The sequence below is a fragment of the Rattus norvegicus genome, chromosome 14 (genome assembly GCF_021556685.1).
Source record: "Rattus norvegicus strain SHRSP/BbbUtx chromosome 14, alternate assembly SHRSP_T2T, whole genome shotgun sequence".
Lineage (NCBI taxonomy): Eukaryota > Metazoa > Chordata > Mammalia > Rodentia > Muridae > Rattus > Rattus norvegicus.
Window position 1 is genome coordinate 41,405,617 of NC_141547.1, and position 21,190 is coordinate 41,426,806.

The following is a 21,190-nucleotide window of genomic DNA, read 5'->3' on the forward strand; positions in this document are numbered from 1 at the left end:
CACTGTTCCATATAATAGTTCATCATCAAAAGCAGTGAGGACAGAAACTCAAGCCCAGCAGGAACCTGGAGGCAGGAGTTGATGCAGAGACTGTGGGGGAGGGGTGATTACTGGCTTGTCCCCTACGGCTTGCTCAGCCTGCTTTCTTATAGAGTCCAGGGCCACAGCCCAGGGATGGACCCACCACAAGAGGCTGGGCCCTCCCCCATCTGTCACTAATTAAGAAAATGACCCGCAGGCTTGCTTACAGCTAGATCTTATAAAATCACTTTCTCCTCAGATGACTGTAATCTGTGTCATAAAACCAGCCAGAACACGGATGAGCACAGAGTCCTTTACCTGGAACTTTGGTCACCGTTTTATTTACTCAGCTGGTAGTCCCCACCAAGCACATACGGTGTCTTTTCCAGAGCATCCCTCAACACTTGAAGGAGCCCTCAGTTCTTTCTGGATCGTTAGCGATCTCTGCTCCATGGCCTCCCTACTCTAGCGTGAAGGCTAACAATGAGGCCACTACTGGAACAAAGATAAGAGCAAAGGAGAGAAGAGAGAGTCTTACAAGCCTTTCACTTCCTACAAGACACACTCACACAGTTACCTAACAGGTATTACCAAAACAAGGCATATGGCAGTATCTACATTCTAGAAGGTAGGAAGGTGGAACTTACTAGGTTCCTAGAAGTAGGGAAAACCAGAAAGATTTGTTAAACAGCCTGAGTAACAAAATATCCTCAGGTCCAGGCTTAGAAAGTCTTTAGTGGGACTGTCAACCATGATAAGAATTTAGGTGAGGGCATGGAAACCACATAGGGAAGAACAATAAGAATTTAAGAAATAATCACATCAAGGAAGACAAGACATTCAAGATGGCTGCCATGAGATGGGGCAGTGTGGGGTGGTGAGGGAGGTGTGGGGGCAGGGGTGTGGGTGGGGGAAAAGAATGGCAGCAGTGGGGTGTGGCTAAGGAAAGCTGTCTGACTGACTGTTAGTGTGGGTGTGACTGGGGCTTACCTGCTGACTTTCAGAAGCACTAGAGTTTGAAGACCTTAGGGAGGGTTAGATTGATTCCCTCAGCCAGTGAGCTCCAAAGCACAGTGACAAGATCAGTCTGAGACTAGAATCAGGCTTCGTCCTTTGAGCACTGAAGCAATGAAAACACCAGCAGAGGCAGAAACAGTTTGGTGTCTGGACTGAGAAGTCGGGAATTTTTGGGCAGTAGAATTTGTTATCATTTAACCATAATGTGCTTCACTTGGAGAAGTTCGGGAAATGAAACGAGAGAGAAGAGAGATGTAAACAAACACACACACACACACACACACACACACACACACATACACACACACACAGAGACAGAGAGACAGAGAGACAGAGAGACAGAGAGACAGAGACATCCTACCAAGGTGTGAAAGACGTTAAGCCATTATTTCTGAAGACCCCTCCCCTCTACTTTGGGTACCATGTAGGCAGTTTTAATGCCAAACACAATTTTCTTTTTCTTTTAAAGAGTTTATTTTTATTTTTATTTTTATTTTTATTTTTATTTTTATTTCATGGGAATGTGTGAATGCCTGCGTGCAGTATGTATACCCGTGTTTGATGTTCACGGTATGCAGAAGAGGCTGTCAGGTTCCCTGGGGCTAGAATTATAGGCTGTTATAAACAGGTGCTGAGAACTGAACCCGAGCCCTCAGCAGGAGCAGCCAGTGCTCTGAGCCACTGAGCGGGCTCTTTAGCGTCTACAAACATACTAGGTTCACAAATGAGCCTATGAGCTCATTCATAACTGGCAGCAGAAGTTTTAATATGGCTCTGAGTGGCGTTCCAGTTCTGCCCAAACTTATTTGAGAAAAACCTGGGATATCAATGGCCCCAGGGGCTTTGAGCTGACCTAAACTCTACCTTCAGTCTGAAGATAATCCCTCAGCTTATACTGCACTCAGCATAGGTTGGGGTTCTGTTTGGTTGAGAATAAACCCGTCTGACCATTTTCTTTGTAGCATATGAACTACACTGGCTCAGACCCCTGCTCCTTTGTGCGGGATGCGGCTATGTGGTGACTTCTGGCAGCTGCCAACTGAGAAAATCACAGGTCTCTCCACTTGCCGTTTGCAAGCTGGGGCAGCTCAAGGTCCCCCACCTCCTTTTCTCAAATAGTTTTGCTGTTGTTGTTCAGATGGAGAGGGTTCCCTGCCTAATTTAATTTTGTTTCTCCTTTCTTTGTTACAAACAGATGTCACTTTTACATCTGTGACTCTGATCAAATGCCCTGTGTCTCTCCCACCAACAGCCCAGCAGATGTTACTACCATTAACCAAACTCCAGCTGAAGATAACAGACAGCCCCTTCTGCTAACTGTGGCCTTATAGGAGGAAGCTGGCTGGAACCAGGTGTGTCCCTGAAGAGGTCCTTAAAGAACTGCTAGGGGGATCAGCAGCCCCCCCACCAATATAGAACATTTATCTTTGAAGCACCTACAAAGCAGATCCAGACATACAAACGCCATCCAGAAGTCATCTGAAAAACTCCTACCCAAGCCCACCCTGTAACCAAAGACAAAAGATTTTTACAATGACAGCTCCTCTAACGTCCAGTATTTGTATACAAAAGTAAAGCATCGTATTAATCAGGAGTAAATTCTGTGCATAATGTAAGAAGAAACATAGAATTAACTTAGCATTTATAGCTACATATAGATATCTTCTTGTAAGTCCCTTAAAATGGAATTTCCACAGTAGATTGCTCACCTTTTCCCGATAGATAGCATAGAGCCTGCTGGGTGCTTGGTTACTGACCTCTACATGTCATGAACATGCAATGGGAGAGATGTGAGTCTATGCACATGCAAAAGTCAGTATTCAACCCATAGTCGTAAGAGACCCCGAGAAACCCTGCCAATGTTGTCATCGTCATCATCATCATCATCACCATTGATATCATCACCTGCATACAGGTGGCTTAACCATCACTGGATTCTTTCCCAGTGCCAAGTTCTGTGTGGCTTGTTTTGCATATGTTGTCAAGCAGTTGATAATTATTAGAATCATGGTGTCAGGAGGTTAGTTATGAAAACCTAAAGACGTTTCTATTGGGAAGCGTGTAAATTTGCTTTGCTTTGCAAATGTTGTATGGGGGGAGTTAACTGCTGAGTGAGTCGGTTGCTCTCAGGTTTGAGGGTTTTGCAGCTCACTCGTTTGTTTCGGGAGTCGGTATCCTGATGCATTCTGTGAGGATTATTTTCTTAGTGCAGGTAAGTAGAAAAATTGCAGCCTGCAGTGTTCTTTGTGCAGAGAGAGCCAAGGACAAATCGCACCCTCTAATTCTCTGGTTAAGAGAATGCTCGCTCCAAGATCCATCTCCACCGAACGTGGGGCTGGCTGTGCCGAGGCAATTCAGATGCAGCATTAAATAAATAAAGCAATCAAACAGAAAATTCCTCTCAAACACTCACTGTTATTTAACAGTTTCTTCACCCCTATGTTATTGCGCCTTTCCTACAGTAAAACACCCTCCCAGGGGCGAGGAGGGAAGGCCCTGACAGACAAGCATTTCCCATGAATCCTTACTACAATACAATGGCATTTTGTTTGCTTCGTTTGTCTCCTTGTCCTCTAACATTCTTTCCGACTTTCAAGGAAAAAAACAAAAAGGGAAGAGGAGGAGGAGGAGAAAGAAAAAGAGACACTCTTATGAATGGCAAAGTAAAGGGAAGAAAACTTTCTTTTAACCAGTCAACCGTTTTCATTTGGTAGCATGTAAACATTTTCCCCCTCCTAGTATATGTGCTGGTAATCTGGTTTTTTTCTCTTGTCATTTAAATAGCCCTCCCACCCCACCCCCTTTGCCACATAAGACCGCCTTCCCATTATTGATTTAGAAAATTGGCAGGGGGATAAAAAGTCAACCGTGTACACATACTAAGAAAGGGGAGACAGAGGAAGATGGATCAAACCATCCATCTCTCTATGTGGCCATTTATCTATCAATCCATCTCGCTTCCCACCCGCCTCTATTAAAATAAATGGCAGGCACTGTACACACTGCTGGTTGGCTGAAGTTGCGATCTGGACAAAAGGTCTGTTTGGGAAAGGATGCTGAGCCTCTAATTCTATTTGTGCCGGTTGAAAATCAGGAGGGGTTTTTCTACACTTCACTTTTATTAGATTATTTCTTATAGATGGCTTCTTTTTTCCTCCCAGACGCGTGGTGGCGGCTGCTGAAGCAGTTGGTCTATAGTTGGAATAATTAAATTAACCATTTGGTACAACTTTTAGGGGAGCGCTCGCGTGTAGAAAGTACAACTGGGGACAAAGCAGGGAGCTGGGGCTGGGGCTCTGGGCTGGCCCATCCCCACAAGCCTTTCATCGCAGAGCAGAATTAGGATCCTGAGCCACAAAAGAGGGGCCAGGGCTGGGGACCGGGCGAGTGGGAGGGACAGTGACACTGAACAAAATAAACCTACAAGGCCTACAAAGGGGAAAATGAAGTCAAGAGCGTTTGCTCATCCAACCGTGAGGTTCGAGCTAGGAGAGGTCTTCAAGGAGGCGCACAGCACTCGGGTCGGGTGAGGATGGGCACCAGGGGGCGTCTGGGGAGAGGCAGGGGACCGTTCGGTCGGCTGAACAAGGCTGGCACCCTCAAGACGGCTGGCGCGACCAAGTAGAGGCGACTTGGAGCCAGACTATCCGGAGGGACAAGCCCTGGGCTGGCGCCCTACGGTGGCTTCGGCTGGGCTTGTCCCTCCTCAGCCGGCATTTCCTGCTCTCCCTTTTGCTTGCCCAGCCCGAGAGCACTGAAGTGGATAGCCAGAACCTCTTTCCAAACTCCTCAAAGAACTGCCGGTGCACCTTAACTTTCAACCGGGAGTCATCTGAAACGGTGACCCCTGTTTAAACGCAGCGTAGAAATTCGTGGTGTGGAGGGCTCCTGGCTCTGTTGAAGAGCAGCTGCGAGGGGCAGGGTGAAGCTTCGAATGGCTCACGTGCTCTGCACCCCAAGACACACCTCAGACAGGCTGTCAACCTGGACTTCGCCAAACCTAGGCCTTAGAGACTAAATGCATCTCCTCCCAGTCTCCCTAAGTGTTTCTCCGGCAGAAAAATACCCTTAAAGCTCGCCTCTACCAGGCGCTGGCTGGCCGGTGTTAATCCTGCCTAACCTTGCTTAAACCTCGCACTTTGGCATCTTCAGAGAGTGGGCCTGAGCTACAACATCCCTTTCAGAAAAATCAAGGACGCACTCTGTCCTCCTTTCTGCCCTCACCCCTAACTCCCAGGGAATGGAGAAAGTTGGACAATCAGAGCCTTGTGCTTGATAATTTACCCCCCACCTCCCTGAAGTGGAAGGCAGCGGGAGAATACCAGCGAGGGAAATTCCATGCGGAGTCCGTGGGGTACAGGCACCTCCCGGTCCAGATACAGATTCATATTCATGAGGGAGTGATAAAGACAAATCCGCGCAGTAATAACCCTTGGATTCGCATCCGTCTTTGCTGGCCTTTAGGTTCAGGGACTGAAGACAGATGTTTGTATCCCCCTTTCTCCTCTTGTCTAGTGACCATAAAGAAAAACCATTTAGAGGGTTGCAATTTGTTTCCCGCCGCAGTCAAACCTTGGACGCATTTATTTTCATTTTACCCTCGTGCACAAAAAACGTGCACATTGGTCACCAAGGGCCCTTCTTTATCAAATACGCATTGTACAACGTACAACTGCAATAAAACTATCAGCTCTCCCCATAAAACTATCACCAGCTTCCTCGCTGGGTCCCCTGGCCTGAAGTCGCCAGGTCAGCGCTCTTACGTACAGAGGATGCGCAAACACCTGGACCGAGGCTGAAAAGGCTGGAGGCCGGTGTCGCGGTCCCAATTTAATCCATTAGGGCGTCTGCAGCGTTTTAGTGTGCAATAAAGTAGGATGGCAGTGGAGAGCGGGCGCCCATCCACTCCCCGGCACTAGCGTCGAATTAAACCACTTAGTTTGGCAAACACTGAACGCCTAAATGCCCCTATAAAGACTTTATGAGTTTGTTACTTTAATTACTGACTTGTTACAGAGCACATAAAGGGGGTAATGAATGCAATAAAACTAATTATCTACACATTTAATTCATATAAAATATCCAGGGTTTGTTTACGCCACTCGGCGATTCAACTAAGCATTCCCCCCTCTTGTCCACCGAGAGGAAGGATTTAATGAAATATTTCCCTTTATTCTGCTAGAGTCTAACGAACCAAATGAAAATTACCCTCCGCTTAAATCATGGGGCCACCGAGGTCCACAAATCACGGCTGGCTTCTTTGTCTGCGCCTCATTGCCAGAACCCAAGAGCCCGAAGAATCGAACTAGGAAAGTGCGCTGCTGCCAGCACTCGGTCGCCTTGTTTGTTTAAATTGCTCCGTGAGGTCCGAAAACCTAAAGGGCAAATAGACAGCGACCCTCTTTGGGAAACTGCAGGTCTGGAGGGGATTGTGACCGCCTGAAAAAGCGGGAGGCGAAAAGAGAGGGCGAGAGCAAAAAGCTGGAAAAGGAGACCCCTTTTGGGTGCATTTCACGCTGGGCTTGGTAGCTAGGTAGTAATTAAAACGAACCGAACCGCCGCCGAGGGAAGCTTCACACACACCCCGCTGCGAATCTGCACCAACGCAGGCAGCTACAGCGCTGAGTGCAGAGAAACATTTAGTAGGGAATCCAGATGTTTCCCCTTGGAGAGCTTTGCTCGGCTGTTTATTTTACTGTTGTAAAGGAACTGTCTGCCCGCGTCTCTGAAAAGCACATTAAGCTTCGAGGAGAAACACAATTGATAAGATGCTATTTTTTCCCCATCCCCTTCGACTTGGTGTATTTTAAAAGAAATCCGCTTATCCTTATCGTTCACGTAAAACCCCTTTGGCCCACTTACGCTATGTTACAGGGCGCCCGAGTCTGGCCAATGTCCCGGTCCGTTATAACATTTCATGCACTTCGGGGGGTAGGCTTGTTGTTAAATTGAGCGTGTAACACTCTTACAAAACAGGTTTTCTATGACATCAAGGTTTCTTCTCCCTAACCAAGAAAAAAAAAAAAAAAGGACGAAGAAGGGGGGAAACACACTATCTCAATTTATGCCTAAGGTATATGATCAGTTAAAAAGGCTTAAAAGCTCTTGGAAATTGGATCAGGGAAAATCGTCACCCAACTTTCATTATTTCCAAGTAGCGTGATTGAATTAAAGGGCAGGAGCTGGTTAGAAGGGAGGATCAGGGGCTCGGTGCGTAATGGTGTGGTATTAAATTCTAATTAGAGATGCAGGAATCAATGATAGGGAGGTTGGACAGCTCAGTTCCCCAGTGCCAGCCCAATAGACGGATGAGTTATTGTCATGTAAAAAGCGCCAGCAATGAGACCAACCGCTTTGCTATTGTCCAAGTGGAAAGAGCCAAGTTTATTATGAGGACTATATACTCTAGAGACCTCAGACAAGGCATCTCACAGGAGGCTTTTTCATAAAACTAGGCTCTGCTGGTAGTAAGGAGGCCAGTTTGGAGGCAGGCGTTGAGCTGTGCACATCTTCCCACTCCAGCTACCGTCTCCACATCCATCTTTTATTTCATTTTTCCACTTGGCTGAGCCATCCAGAACCTTTTCAATGTATAAAATGGAATATTCTTACCTCAATTCCTCTGCCTACGAGTCCTGTATGGCCGGGATGGACACCTCGAGCCTGGCTTCAGCTTATGCAGACTTCAGTTCCTGCAGCCAGGCCAGTGGCTTCCAGTATAACCCGATAAGGACCACTTTTGGGGCCACGTCCGGCTGCCCGTCCCTCACGCCGGGATCCTGCAGCCTGGGCACCCTCAGGGACCACCAGAGCAGTCCGTACGCCGCAGGTAAGGACCTCCAGCTCTCTCAGCGGAAGAAGCCGCCTTTCGGCTCGTATATAGGAAGTCTTGATTGCATTTGAAAATGGAAATGTGTTTAGTATTTACCAAACGAAATTTGCTTACACAAATGAAAGAATTTATCACGTTAGAAGCGATTGCAGGGAGGGGTAATTCACTTACAGGGTTACACTATCCTAGTCACACCCGAACCGCCAACAAAATTATCTTAAGCTGCCAAAATGATAGGCATAATTTATTTACTTTGCGATGAGACGTAAAGCTTAGAAAATAATTAAATAACAAAGAGTAAAGCTCATTACTGGCGGTGTCTCTCTCGCTTTTTTTTTTTTTTTTTTTAAAGAACCGACAGCGGCTCACACCTCTTTGGCCGGTCATTTTGATGATCATTTGTTGAATTTAATGTTTATTCTTTTACAGCACTATGCCCCAACTTTCGGGTGGCGTCAAGTTCTGAGAATTGAAAAGTTGCAACAGTGGGAGTGAGTGGTAACTTCGTTCCTGGCTATCTGATATTCCAACTGATGTTTTTGGACTGTTTTTCCTGCTCAATGAACTATGCCCCGTTTGGGGGCCCTCAAATACTCCAACTTGCTATTGCAACCCACCAAAAGGCACTTGGGCTACAAGAACAGGCACAAAGTCACACTCGCGCCCTGTTTCTATATGATACTAATGCTGGGTTTTCTTGACAGGTCGCTGTGACTAAAACCTTCCAGAGGCGTCTGGTGTCGGTAGCCGCTCCCGGGCTAGCTGACTTTGGTCCCCCCCGTTCTGGTTCGGTGGCCCTCCAAATCCTGACTGTTTTGCTCACTCTAGCTTCCTCTGTCACCCTCCAGTTCCATACAAACTCTTCACCGACCACGGTGGCCTCAACGAGAAACGCAAGCAGCGGCGCATCCGCACCACCTTCACAAGCGCGCAGCTCAAAGAGTTGGAGAGGGTCTTCGCTGAGACACACTACCCCGACATCTACACCCGGGAGGAGCTAGCGCTGAAGATCGACCTCACCGAGGCGAGAGTCCAGGTACGGGAGACTGAGTGCGGCCCGCAGTAGTGAGGGGTGGGTGCTGACGCCTACGGTTCCAAAGGGACCCAGGCCCGTCAAAGAAATGGGATTTGGAGTGTTGTGCGCACCACGATGGGGGGTGGGGGCTAGGAACACACACTCTAGGCGATTTATTCACAACCGCAGTGTTTCCCCCCAAAGCAGGGGTCTGGGAGTTTGAATAAACAAGGCTTTTTGGAGAGAAATGTCCGGTGAGAGGAAGATTGCAGACCGTATCTATGTCAGCTTAATTGTCATGATTCGTTTTCCCAGTGCCTCCAAACTCAAGCGCCTTTAAAAACTTAGTGCCGGTGGCACAAGGTGTAAATTCCTAGCAGCCAGGACTGAAACAGAGTCACGAAGGGGTTGTTACTCCATTAGAGTCAGGAACCGCAGCTTACTACACCTAACCTATTGGGAGAAAAGGTGCTTTGCAGAGCTGGTCCCCTAGCCCGGTGCAATGTCGGTGCATGGAAGGTTCTCCTCCGTGGATGGACAGTGGATCAGCTGTGTCACCAAAGTGGACGGCACCCTCCTTCTCCATTTAGACCTGAGGAGCCTAGGAGTAGGTGACACGCCTTTAAGACTACAAAAAAGAAAGGCTTCATTTTTAGGGCCTTCCTGTTATCTTTGTACCTGTCCCTTACGGTGTCATTTCGCTGGCAAGTTCATTTGAGCCCTAGCAAAGTTTCTCAGGGAGAAGGGCAGACTTGTCAGACTGTGGTGCGTCGTGGTGTCAATGGTCCATTCATACAACGAAGTGTGTGTGTGTGTGTGTGTGTGTGTGTGTGTGTGTGTGTGTGTGTGTGTAAACTATCTGAAACGAAGTGGGCCGTCTCAAGCGCCACTTTTGTTTCTGGTTTTGTTCATCCGTTACATCACCTGCCCTCTCTTTGGCAGGTGTGGTTCCAGAACCGTCGGGCCAAGTTTCGAAAGCAGGAGCGCGCCGCCGCCGCAGCCGCCGCCGCAGCCAAAAACGGCTCCTCCGGGAAGAAGTCGGACTCCTCCCGGGATGACGAGAGCAAAGAAGCCAAGAGCACCGATCCCGATAGCACTGGGGGCCCGGGACCCAACCCCAACCCGACCCCCAGCTGCGGGGCAAATGGCGGCGGCGGCGGAGGGCCCAGCCCAGCCGGAGCTCCGGGGGCGGCGGGCCCGGGGGGCCCGGGAGGCGAACCCGGCAAGGGCGGGGCGGCTGCGGCGGCTGCTGCAGCGGCGGCGGCGGCAGCGGCGGCTGCGGCCGCGGCGGCGGGAGGCCTGGCTGCGGCCGGGGGCCCCGGACAAGGCTGGGCTCCCGGCCCGGGCCCTATCACCTCCATCCCGGATTCGCTTGGAGGTCCCTTCGCCAGCGTCTTATCTTCGCTCCAAAGACCCAACGGTGCCAAAGCCGCCTTAGTGAAGAGCAGTATGTTCTGATCTGCGATCCGAGGCGGCGGCGGGCGAGCCCGGGGTCCGGGCTGGCGAGTGGGCGAGTGGGTAGACCCAAGGCTAGTATCGCTGCTGTCAGTGGCTTTTTCCATCGAAGGCCTAAAATGATCGCGATTCGAAAAAACGAGAAAATGACGTCGCTCCCATTTCAACCCCACTTCTATCCCCTATCTCCCCTCCCAACAAAACAAAAACAAAAACAAAACAAAAATTATCCCTGGCTTCGCACCTGCCTCGGGCTGCGCATAGGACAGGGCTCCACCCAAGGGATGTGAGCCTGGACTTCGGGGCACTCTCAGGGGGCTGTGTCTGAGTGACGGGTGTCTGTCTGTCTCGGAGAATGTGTGTCTGTGGCCCCAAGTAAATGATAGGGAGAGATGAGGGTGGCCACAACCAACTCAGTGACTTCTTAGAAAAAAAAATGTTGGAAAGCAGCAACGACATAAAAGCAAAAATGAAATAAATCAAAAAAGTTTAAAAAGATTCAAATGGAAGGAACAATTTGAAAATACAAAGGGGCGAGGGAGGACTGTGTCTGGAGCTGAGGATTTGATCTTGCGAACCCCTAAATTCTCGCGCTCGCGACTGCACAGACTGTCTTGTGGTTCCTCTTTAGGAAAGAGTACTGATGGCTGTCCGGCCCGGTTCCCCTCAGGTCCTTGTGTTCTGGCCACTGCAGAGATGGCTCACTCAGACTGTCCTGGCAGCCAAAGTGACTTTCTGGAGCCCTGCTTGCCTGTCCCCAACTCGCTGGAAACCATCTCGCCATTAGCGCAACTGATCCCCCACACCGTTGCTATGCCCGAACCGAATCTTCGCAGCCGCTTGGCCCTGAAAGATGCCCTGTACAAGAGATACCTTTTCATCCTCAAACTCTGCAAACCGTGTCTCATATTTCACAGCGCTCCTTTTTTCCTCTCCCGCCACCCCCACCGGCATTTTCTTCTTCCACCAGCTTTTATGGAACTTTTTGGCACTGCTTTGCTTTGGAGTCAGTTGCAGCCCACATAGCTGGCTGCAGAGAAATAAATCTACCCGACAAGGGGAAGGCACACACACGTTTGCAGAAAGTGTCTCGGCTCGCGTTTCTGATTGAGTGATCCGAGCTGAACTCATCCTGTAGGGTGGACGGACTGTATATTGATGATTCCTTCTATGCGCAGTTTAGACATCTCTGTTGGGCTTTTTTTTTAATTTTTATTTTAAAAGGCACAAACTATAGATATTAGTTGAATGTTGAGGCTTTAACTTTTCAGTGTCTTTCGACAGCTGTGTTCTGTGACTCAATTGTATCGTGTTACTATCAGTACAGCGTCTCCTCTACGTGACCGTATAATGTTTTTCTCTTCTTGTAGTCTCTATGGTGTGTCTTTATGACGTAATAAGGTTCTCACGGGTTCGATTCCTTTGTGTTTAGAGAGACCAGGTTCAGACAATGGTATATATTTTTGTTATCAGGTGCATGTCTGTCTGATTTCCTTTTCTTCTCCTTTGGACTATGTTTGTGAACATGAGCGTCATAAGTTATGTTTCAGAATTTCAAATTTATTTATACGTGTTATAATGAATGCTTCTATTTAAAGGGGAAATATTTCTACATGTGCATATAGTTTTCCAAGAGTGTACCATTAACTTGATTGTTAATAAAAAAAAAAAGCAAGTCTAAGCAAGTAAACTCTCTGGGCCTTCTCTTGAGTCTTCTTATTTAAATCAGTCTGATCTAAAAGTGTTAAGGGCAGAAGAACTGGTAGTAAGGGCTCAACTTTTTTTGTAGGCTCCTAATTGGTAGACTCGAGCATCCAAATTGAGCCAAGCCTGAATGTTAGTGCTTGGGGAAGAGTGCTTCTGTTCTGCACGAATTTGTTTCTCAGTAGGAACATCAAACAGTAGCATACATAGGATGCTCCTGGTCACTATGGATGGAGTGTTATCTGAGGCAAGATTTGGGAACTGGTGTCTGAAGTAGACTTGAAGGGAAAACTAGGGTTCTGTGTACAGGAACCTGCAGGATTTATAACATCAACTTTGGGTGATCCAGAGTCCCCAGGTCACTGAGAGATATCCCGGTGCCTCCCTCGCTGTGGGCAAGGTGCAGGGCTCCAGGCCCTGCAGGGGCTCGCAGTAATGGTGCACTGAGGAAGTAGTACTAACACTTGAACTTTGGGAGGCACGGCATGTAACAATAGTGATTTGTTTCACTGACTAGGGAGCACACCGGTACAACGCCTATCCTCATTGCCTTTTCAATGGAGGTGAGGGAACACCGAAAGGTTAACCAGCTCAGGAGGCCTTCTGTCCTGGTTGAGGCCTTGATGAACAGTAATGCCAACCCTTGAATGCCAGAGTAGAACTCTAGTTATATTCTTGAATAGTTAACTATTCAAGTGGTTCTGGAAGTGAGGCTCTCAGACCCCAACTATCAGCATCACAGGGATGTGAGTGCACACATTCTTAAATCCCAGAACTCTGAGTGAGGCCCAGTGACAGGTTTCAAACAGCTTTACTAAGATTATGAGAGTTGATGAACTATACTATACTATACTATACTATACTATACTATATTCTGTAAGAAACTCAAATGGAAAGTTAAAAATTCTGAGTATATTGGAAGCCTGTGTGTGTGTGTGTGTGTGTGTGTGTGTGTGTGTGCGCGTGCGTGTTTTCTGATAGCTCTAATGCTCCCCTTTTAGAATAAAGGGGTCATCATCTTGAACTTGTTTGAATCACTTTCTTTTTTTTTTTTTTTTTTTTTTTTTGGTTCTTTTTTTCGGAGCTGGGGACCGAACCCAGGGCCTTGCGCTTCCTAGGTAAGCGCTCTACCACTGAGCTAAATCCCCAGCCCCTTGAATCACTTTCTAAGCAGGAATCTTACAGGAGTTTCTCACCCTTCACTTTGTTTTTGGCTTTGCCTTAACAATCAACAATTCAGTCCCCTTACCTGAGGTGTAGCCGTACCTGCCTCTCCTCTAGTCTGAATATAAGCCAGCCGTTGATATGCCTTGAGCCTAGCAGGGCTCCTCACCTTAGCACTCAAACATGGCTTGTGTTTGATGATGCACGTTCATTCAGAACTTGCTAAACTGTGACTGTGAACATAAACTATACTTCCAAGTTTCAAGGATATTTATCCATGGTATAGTGATTCTTTTATTTGAAAGGGAAGCATTGCAAACATTACATGTGCATATAGTTCCCCAAGACAGTCAAAACTTTGGGTCACGCTGAGCTTCTGAGCATCTTGGAAAAGGGCTTTCAAATAGCCTTTGAAAAAAACTCATCTCTAAGTGCCCCTTAGGAAATGTTAAGACTATATTGCTTATAAGCAGTGCCTTTAATTGTTCTGGTCCAAACACCAATGATCACTAGATGTCTTTGGGCTCGGTCTTTGGTTGTAAACTTAGAAGCAAAAAAAGGAAGTTATTGATTAAAGTGTATTTAAAGCTGGTAATATTTTGGCTAGAGGAAGATTATCTTCCCTTCGGCAGTGAGTCCTCCTGGTAAAAATCCTTGGGCCTGAGCAGGGCCAGTGGGACAAGTGCCTTAGAGAAGGCAAAACCAGCAGAAATAAGGAGAAGATGAGAGAGAGAGAAAACAAACAAACAAAACCAAAAATAATAAGGTCAAGTGTGGTGGTCATGCCTGCAAATCTCAGTGCTGGAGGAACAGAGGCAGGAGGATCAGACAGCCTTTGGCATGTGGGTTGGATCCAGTTTGAGTTATATGGGATTGTGTCTCAAAAACCACAGACAGGAAGCATCAAACACAAGAGGAAACATCAAACAGGTAAAGAGCTTTTGGAAAGACCTGGGGAGGCCCTGGAGATCTTTTGAGATGGGAACAGACAGTAGGTAAAGGGCTCCACTTCTTTTCCTAGCTTAGATGACTTTGAGTGTCCTGTGGCTAAGACAAGAAATACTCTGGGGGCTGGTAAGAAAACTCCCACTCCCCAGAAGGACAGCTCCCCAAAGGGTTACATGCGACTCGGGTCACCTCTGCTTCTCTTATAATGACCTAAGAAAGAAATTGTTGGAAGGCAAGGTTTTGATCAGATGAAGTATCGTCCCTGTAATCTGAGGGAGCCTAATGACAGGCAGGACAGGACGCTGTGTCTCTCACACTGTGTCATCTCCTTGGAGTCCCACACAGTGTGAACAAGCTCACTTTCACTTTTCCTCTCCTGTGGAATTTGCATTTTGGCTCATCAAGCCATCCCTTTTCCTGGCAACCCCGAGACCACATGTGACTTCACAAAAGCTTTGTGAACTGGTGCCAGACGGCCATCCTGAAGCCAAGTCTCCTCTAAAACAGTCGGGTCCAGAGGACCCAGGTGCTGCAGCAAACATTAACCCAGCAAACATTATCGCCCACAGCACAAGCCAGGCACTTCTCTGCAGCAACCTCAAACCCTGAGGAAGGCAGTGTACGTATGACAACTGGGAAATGATCCTCCACTCAAGATGGACATTTTTGGAAGGCAAATACCCTAATACTTTTGAGTCTGATTCACCAACTATAAATTTGAATAAATGATACAGATTGAGGGTTGGTAGGGTAATTGAGTAAAATATTACCCAACAGACATCTGGAATGGCAGTCAGTTTTCAGTAGATGATGATGACAATTAGACCACCCCTTAGCCCCCAGGTCCTTCTCTTGATTTTTCTAGCTCAGATCTTGGTTACCAAAAGCCTTCAGGGACATTCAATACTGAAGCATTGGATGGTAACCATGACTACAGTGAACAGTTAACACTCAAACAGGAAAGTCAAAAGGGAACCTGTCAGGTTGCTTTCTCTTCCCAGTAAGGAAAGGAGGTATTTTCAAATAAGTCAACAGCTTGGATATGTAATATAGATATAGATATATGACTAGCTAGATATAGATATTGATATATGATTAGATAGATATAGATATGGGTCTAGATGTAAATTATAAGTGAATGTGCAAAGGTTGGGCCTGGAGAACTTTGACGAAAGAGGTATAACAACAAACTGGACCCATCCAAGGCCTTCCCTCACTATATGTTAGGCGCTGTTTAAAGCTTCCAGGCTTTAATGAATTTAGCTTCCACAATTACTCTACGGGGAAAAGGTCTATTTTTCATTTTTCTTGAGTCACTAAATTGTTAAGTAACATGCCCAGGGTTCGTAGCTTTGCCTGAGGGATCCAGTCCTAACTAGTTTGTCTCTAGAGTTCCTGTTCTTTACAACATGGACAAGAAATGATTCATTTTAGCCCATGAGACTGCATGCTATCAGCGCCAAGAGATCTCTAACGGCAGGTGAATGTTAGAAAGGACAACAGGAAAGGTGGGGTTGTGGTAGGAACTTCCGGTGAGGCCCAAGACCGGAAAGGTAGCAGGCTGGCGAATCCTGGAGGCGGGAGCCAGTTTTCTACTAGGTGACTTAGTCCAGTTACATCTCCATGTAAATGGACAAGACAAGGAGTAGCCAGAGGCAAGGAACAAGACAGGAAAAGAGAGTTCACATTATGAAGCATGGGGAAAAGCATGGGTCCATCAACAGGAATGGACATAACCCCTGTGGATCATTTATCACCATCATGACAGACACATGGCTCCGCTGGAGTCCTTCTTCTTCAGCCTTAATTTCAGGATGGTTGCCCTCAATCCATGTGGCTGTGTAATGATGAGTCATCGTTATACAATAGTGGTTCCCTGGGGGAAAGCAAGGCACCCGCCAGGCAGGTTGGCTAGAATGGGGTTTCCATCACGGTAGCCGTTCTCAATACTCTCAGCTTAACTGGGGCTTTCCTCACTTTGAGATTCATGTGTACTCTACACAGAACATAGGAACAGATTGGTAACCTCTACATGAATTGACTAAATGATGAACTCAGACAATGCAGCTACCACAGTCATTGTCAGCCCTGTGACTTGGTCATCAGTAGAAGTTACAGACACTTGAACTTCATGGCAGAGCTTCTAGCTGTCTTGACATGTGATTTACATTCATTATTATTTAATATTATGAGATGTGTTAGCCTAGTCACTATAACTTAGCACTGAACACGCTGATAAAGAAGAATATACCTTGCTATATCAAAAATGATTTGCATTTTTTGTGGTGTTGGAAACGAAATCCAGAGCCTAGCACATTCTGGGCAAATGTTCTTTACTACTGAGCTACGCCCCAGTTCATTAAAAACATTCTCTGATAACATTAACTCTTTCTCCTCATGTGTCTTTTGTTTCAATCGATTTTCTAATTTACAGTTTTTCAAAACAGCAAAGTTTGTGCATATTTATTGTATACATTTGATACTCTAAAATATGCATACATTATAAGAAGGTTGGTGCTTCAACCTTACTAGCACACTCATAACCTACTTATCCTTTTTTTTTTTTTTTTTTGAGGTGAGATCAACTAAGGTCTATCCGTTAAAAAGCTTTCAAGAGTACATTCCATTTTTATAAAGTATAGTCATCAAGTCGACCAATAGATTTATTCAATGTTTAGACCAGTGTAACTTAAACTTTATAGTCTTTGTCCAATACCTCCTTTAATCCTTCACACTTCGTTTTGTATTTTGCATTGCAGCATGCTGTTTTGACTATAATCATCCTGTCAGGGGGGCCCATGGAGCACGCACGTGCAATACACACACACACACACACACACACACACACACACACACACACACGGGCTCCTAGCCAACTGATGAGAACAGGGAATTATGTCTCTGGGACCAGAATATGCAATCATTCTACTTTATAGGTAGAAGCACCATCAAAGAAAATTCAGTCGTATCATATGTTACTTCAAAAGATAAAACAGAATAAAACAAGCCCTCAAATCCATTCAAAGGTTGGACTCTCAACCTTTGATTCTTTAACATAGGTCCTTGTTTTGTGGTGACCCCCCAACCATAAAATTATTTCATTGCTGCTTCTTAACTGTGATTTTGCTACTGTTATGAATGGTAATATAAATATCTGGTATTCCAGAAATCCAATATAGGATCCCCAAGAAAAGTTTGTTTGATCTCCAGAGGGGTTGAGATCCAGAGGTTGAGAACTGCTGTTCCCGGTCTTCACATGCTTCTGGCTGGGTGGAGGTCGGAGTTGAAGCAGGGAAGACCCAGATAAGGATCTGGGTGCACCTCGGGATCCTGGGCTTCAACTCTCTATGCCGCATGCTCACAGGAGCCTGACACTCTCCAGAAGCTCAGCAAGGCCCTACAGGAAGAGGACAGTGTTCTCTTCCTCTTCCAAACCCCTGAGATCTGAAGCTATGGAGTCTTGTCCAAGGTCACAGGATTAACAACATGGACACGAGGATGGCACTCAAAGCTTAATCTGCTAACATACTAGCTAAACAGCTTTAAGAACAATATAGGAAAGAAAGTTTGTATCAACCTAGCTGTTTACACACACACACACACACACACACACACACACACACACACACACACGTACACATGCATACACTCACACACCCATTCTGAATCTGAAGCTATTTGGGTCATTGAAACGCCCCCAGACCCAGTGCTGTAGCAACAATGTTACTTTAACTATAGATTCATGTCAAAGACCTCCTAGTGGGAAAAGCCAGACATCGCCGGGAATGAATGCTTGCTACATCGGTGTAATTTCATCATGCAACTGAGTGGACTACTGCTTGCTGGATGGCTTCTCGGAGATTTAAGTGTCGGCTTCCAGAACAGGAAGAGCTTGGTGTAAAACTTAATTTTTTTAAGGCGATGGTGATGGGCCACTTTGGACAAAAGAGGAAGACAAACCTGGTTTGCTTGAGACAGAGGATATTGGGCTACCCCCTCCACCCTGCAGGACGTTAAATTTAGTTTCCTTGTGTGGGCGGGGGTGGGGGTATGGATACCCACAGAAGCTAGAAGATGGCATTCAGAGCCATCTCTCCAGCCCAGATACAGTGTTTTAAACTGCGCATGTGTGTCACATGCTGTCTTAGCCATTTTGTATGTGCTTGGCTGAGGCAGTTCTTCAAGCATCCTGAATGCAGACGTCGTTGCTCTAGTTTACAGATGTGGATGAAGGGCATTCTGGAGATAGAAAAGAACTACTCGATCCAGACTTCAAAGTGGACAAGGACCAGGACTGAGTTCCAAGCCCTCTGGACACTTTGACACCGAAGTCCCAACAGAGGAGCCTCCCAGGTTAAGAGGAGTCGTTGCCTAGAACACAGTGCTGCCTTTAGCTCATGCCTCTGGAAACTGTTGTCAAAGGCAGAGAGAGAGAGAGAGAGAGAGAGAGAGAGAGAGAGAGAGAGAGAGAGAGAGAGAGAGAGAGATGCCTTGGCATTTTCTTAAAGCATGGAGATTTTATAGTGTAAGAATCAGACTTAGTTAAAAATACAGACTCAAGCAAAGGGCTCAAGCAAGAAAATCTCTTGGTTTTCTTCCTTATCACTGATCACCTGTGGCCATAATTCACATACATCTTTCTGCCTTAGTTTTAAGTTAGGCCACCATAATGTAGGACAGAGAGGATAGCAAAAACCTCATTTTTCTTTCACTATAAGTAAGTTATCTCTCTTTTGATAGTAGAAAGGATGTATTGTCCTTCAATATTATTTTAAAATATTGAGAGACATTCATAATCATGTAACCTTTGCTGTATATCATAGGTTTCCTCCTAGCTTTATTGTTGAATTCCAGAGACTTATTAAAATATCTGGACATTTTAACAGTCCTGGACCACATATTAGGACATTTTTTTGCACAGAAACTCCTCGTAGGGGTGATTGTTGCCTTTATTTGAAGGAAAAAATTCACACCCAGACTTAAAAGCCTTTTCAAAATGTCTTCCTAGTTGAAAAGTTTCATCATGCCCAATGTAACAGAAGCAGGCCTGGCCTTGGAAAGTCCTCAAAAGACTAAAGTTTTACACACATTCATTAGCAGAAATCAAAGGACTTCACTTTGAAGGTTGTTTTCGTGTATCCTACATGGCCTTGGAGAAGCGGAGTGTGAAGCTACCTGAGAAACCAGGAGTGCCTCCAGGAGTGGATTTCTTGGTGACCATAGCTGCATCTTTCTGTTGACTTGGGATTCTTCAGTTTGTATTCTGTGATGCTCCTATGCTGGTTCATGTACTTGTACAAAGCTTCCTCCTCGCCTTGTAAAGCGCTAGGCTAATGATTCTCAACCTCTGGGTCACGACTCATTTTGGGGAGACCACAGGGGTCACATATCAGATATCCTGCATATTGGTACTTAAAATTGGTAACAGTAGCAAAGCACATCAGATACTATGTTACAGTTCATAATGGTAGCACAATTACAGTCATGAAGTAGCATCACAAATTATTTTATGGTTGATGGTCACCACAGCATGAGGAGCTGTTTCGAAGTGTGGCAGCATTAGGAAGGTTGAAAAGCAGAGGCGATGCTAGTGCACAGTCCTCCAAGTGATTACATATTCAAGAGACCTTTGTTCTCTCATGCAGTTCACAGATCCTAAATCCTATTCACGAATCAACCATTGCTGGCTGAGCCCATGACTGGGTGTGGCTAGGGCAACAGAGCCGGGCAGTCCAGATAGGAGTGCACTTAGGTAATAACAGTGTATGTAGTATTCGGTCTTAGGACGGAATGCCGGGCAGTATAGTGTTAGGTTTGATCAAGATTAGCTTCTCTGCCAGTCACAGAGTTTGGAATAAACAATTTTTTAAAAATCTGAATAATTCAGGGATTCAAACATGTACATAGGTGAGATGTACACAGGGTACAAATCTTAAATGATTGAAATGAACTGTCCCCACCTCCAAAGTCTGTAGTATTTGCAGCCTTCGTCTCCTTCAGTCAATGCCTTGATCTCAGTAATTGAGAGGCAAAGCCCAGGAAGATGAGCTTGAGGTCAGTGTGGGTTACCTAGTTACTGAGTTACCTAGTGACTGTGTCCCAGGATAAAAACAGTCTGTCTTCTGTCTCTCTTCATTTATCCACATGTCCCTGACCACCCCCTCGTGTGTGTGTGTGTGTGTGTGTGTGTGTACAGAGAACTATAAATTACTTAAAAGCTGACTCAATAGTATTGTCATTGAAGTCCATAATCACTTTGGACCACCAGTAGAAAGATATCTGTTTAATATTTTTATTCCCCTGGAGGCAAAGTTTTGATATCTCCATCAAAACTCATCATGAAATTTAATCTTCACTGTGTGGTTTTAAGAGTGTGGAACACTTAATCTGCTACATTTGGTGACAGGGCCTTTGGGCGGTTATTAATACTTATGGAGGCCATAGGGTGGGGTCCCCTCGTTCAATTGGACTATGGCTCCATCAGAGGAAGAAGCAGCTAAGACACAATTTGTTCTGCCTTGTCGTGGGTTCCCTGGGTTCCCCAAGACTCTGCAGAGTTTACACCAGCAAGAAGGACCTCACCGGCTGCTGCTGCCCGGTCATGAACTTCCCAGCCTTTAGAAGCATGAGCCAAGAAAACATGCATTCTATACATACTGCCAATCTCTGGCATTCAATAACAGTGACAGGATAGTTACAGAAGAAAGACAGATACTCATGGGTAAGCACAAGGGCTAGACTTTGTGCCGACATGACTAGATTTAGAATCACCTAGGAGACACATCTCTGGATGTGTCTGTGAGGGTGTTTCCGGGAAAGTTTAATCAAGAAAAAAGACTTACCCTGAGCCACTCCTCCTTGTAGTCTGGATGGCTGACTGAATAAAAGCAGGGAAGTAAGCAAGAAAACCGGTAGAGTGCTCGAAGCATCTTCCCTTCCTGATCTCACACGAACTTCGACTTCACAGTGCTACCTGCTAGAGCATACTGTGCCCGCACCAGAATAAACTCTTCCCTTCTCAGGCTCTGTTTGTC

General features: G+C 46.1%; 1 protein-coding gene across 1 annotated transcript; it reads left to right on the forward strand.

Annotated features, from left to right (window-relative positions):
• The first annotated feature begins 7,511 nt into the window (after positions 1 to 7,511).
• On the forward strand, positions 7,512 to 12,018 carry Phox2b (paired-like homeobox 2b). The gene is given in 3 exon segments (NM_001427246.1): positions 7,512 to 7,867; positions 8,719 to 8,906; positions 9,828 to 12,018. Coding segments are annotated over 3 exon segments (945 nt in total). The 5' UTR covers positions 7,512 to 7,626; the 3' UTR covers positions 10,344 to 12,018.
• The last annotated feature ends 9,172 nt before the right edge of the window (positions 12,019 to 21,190 follow it).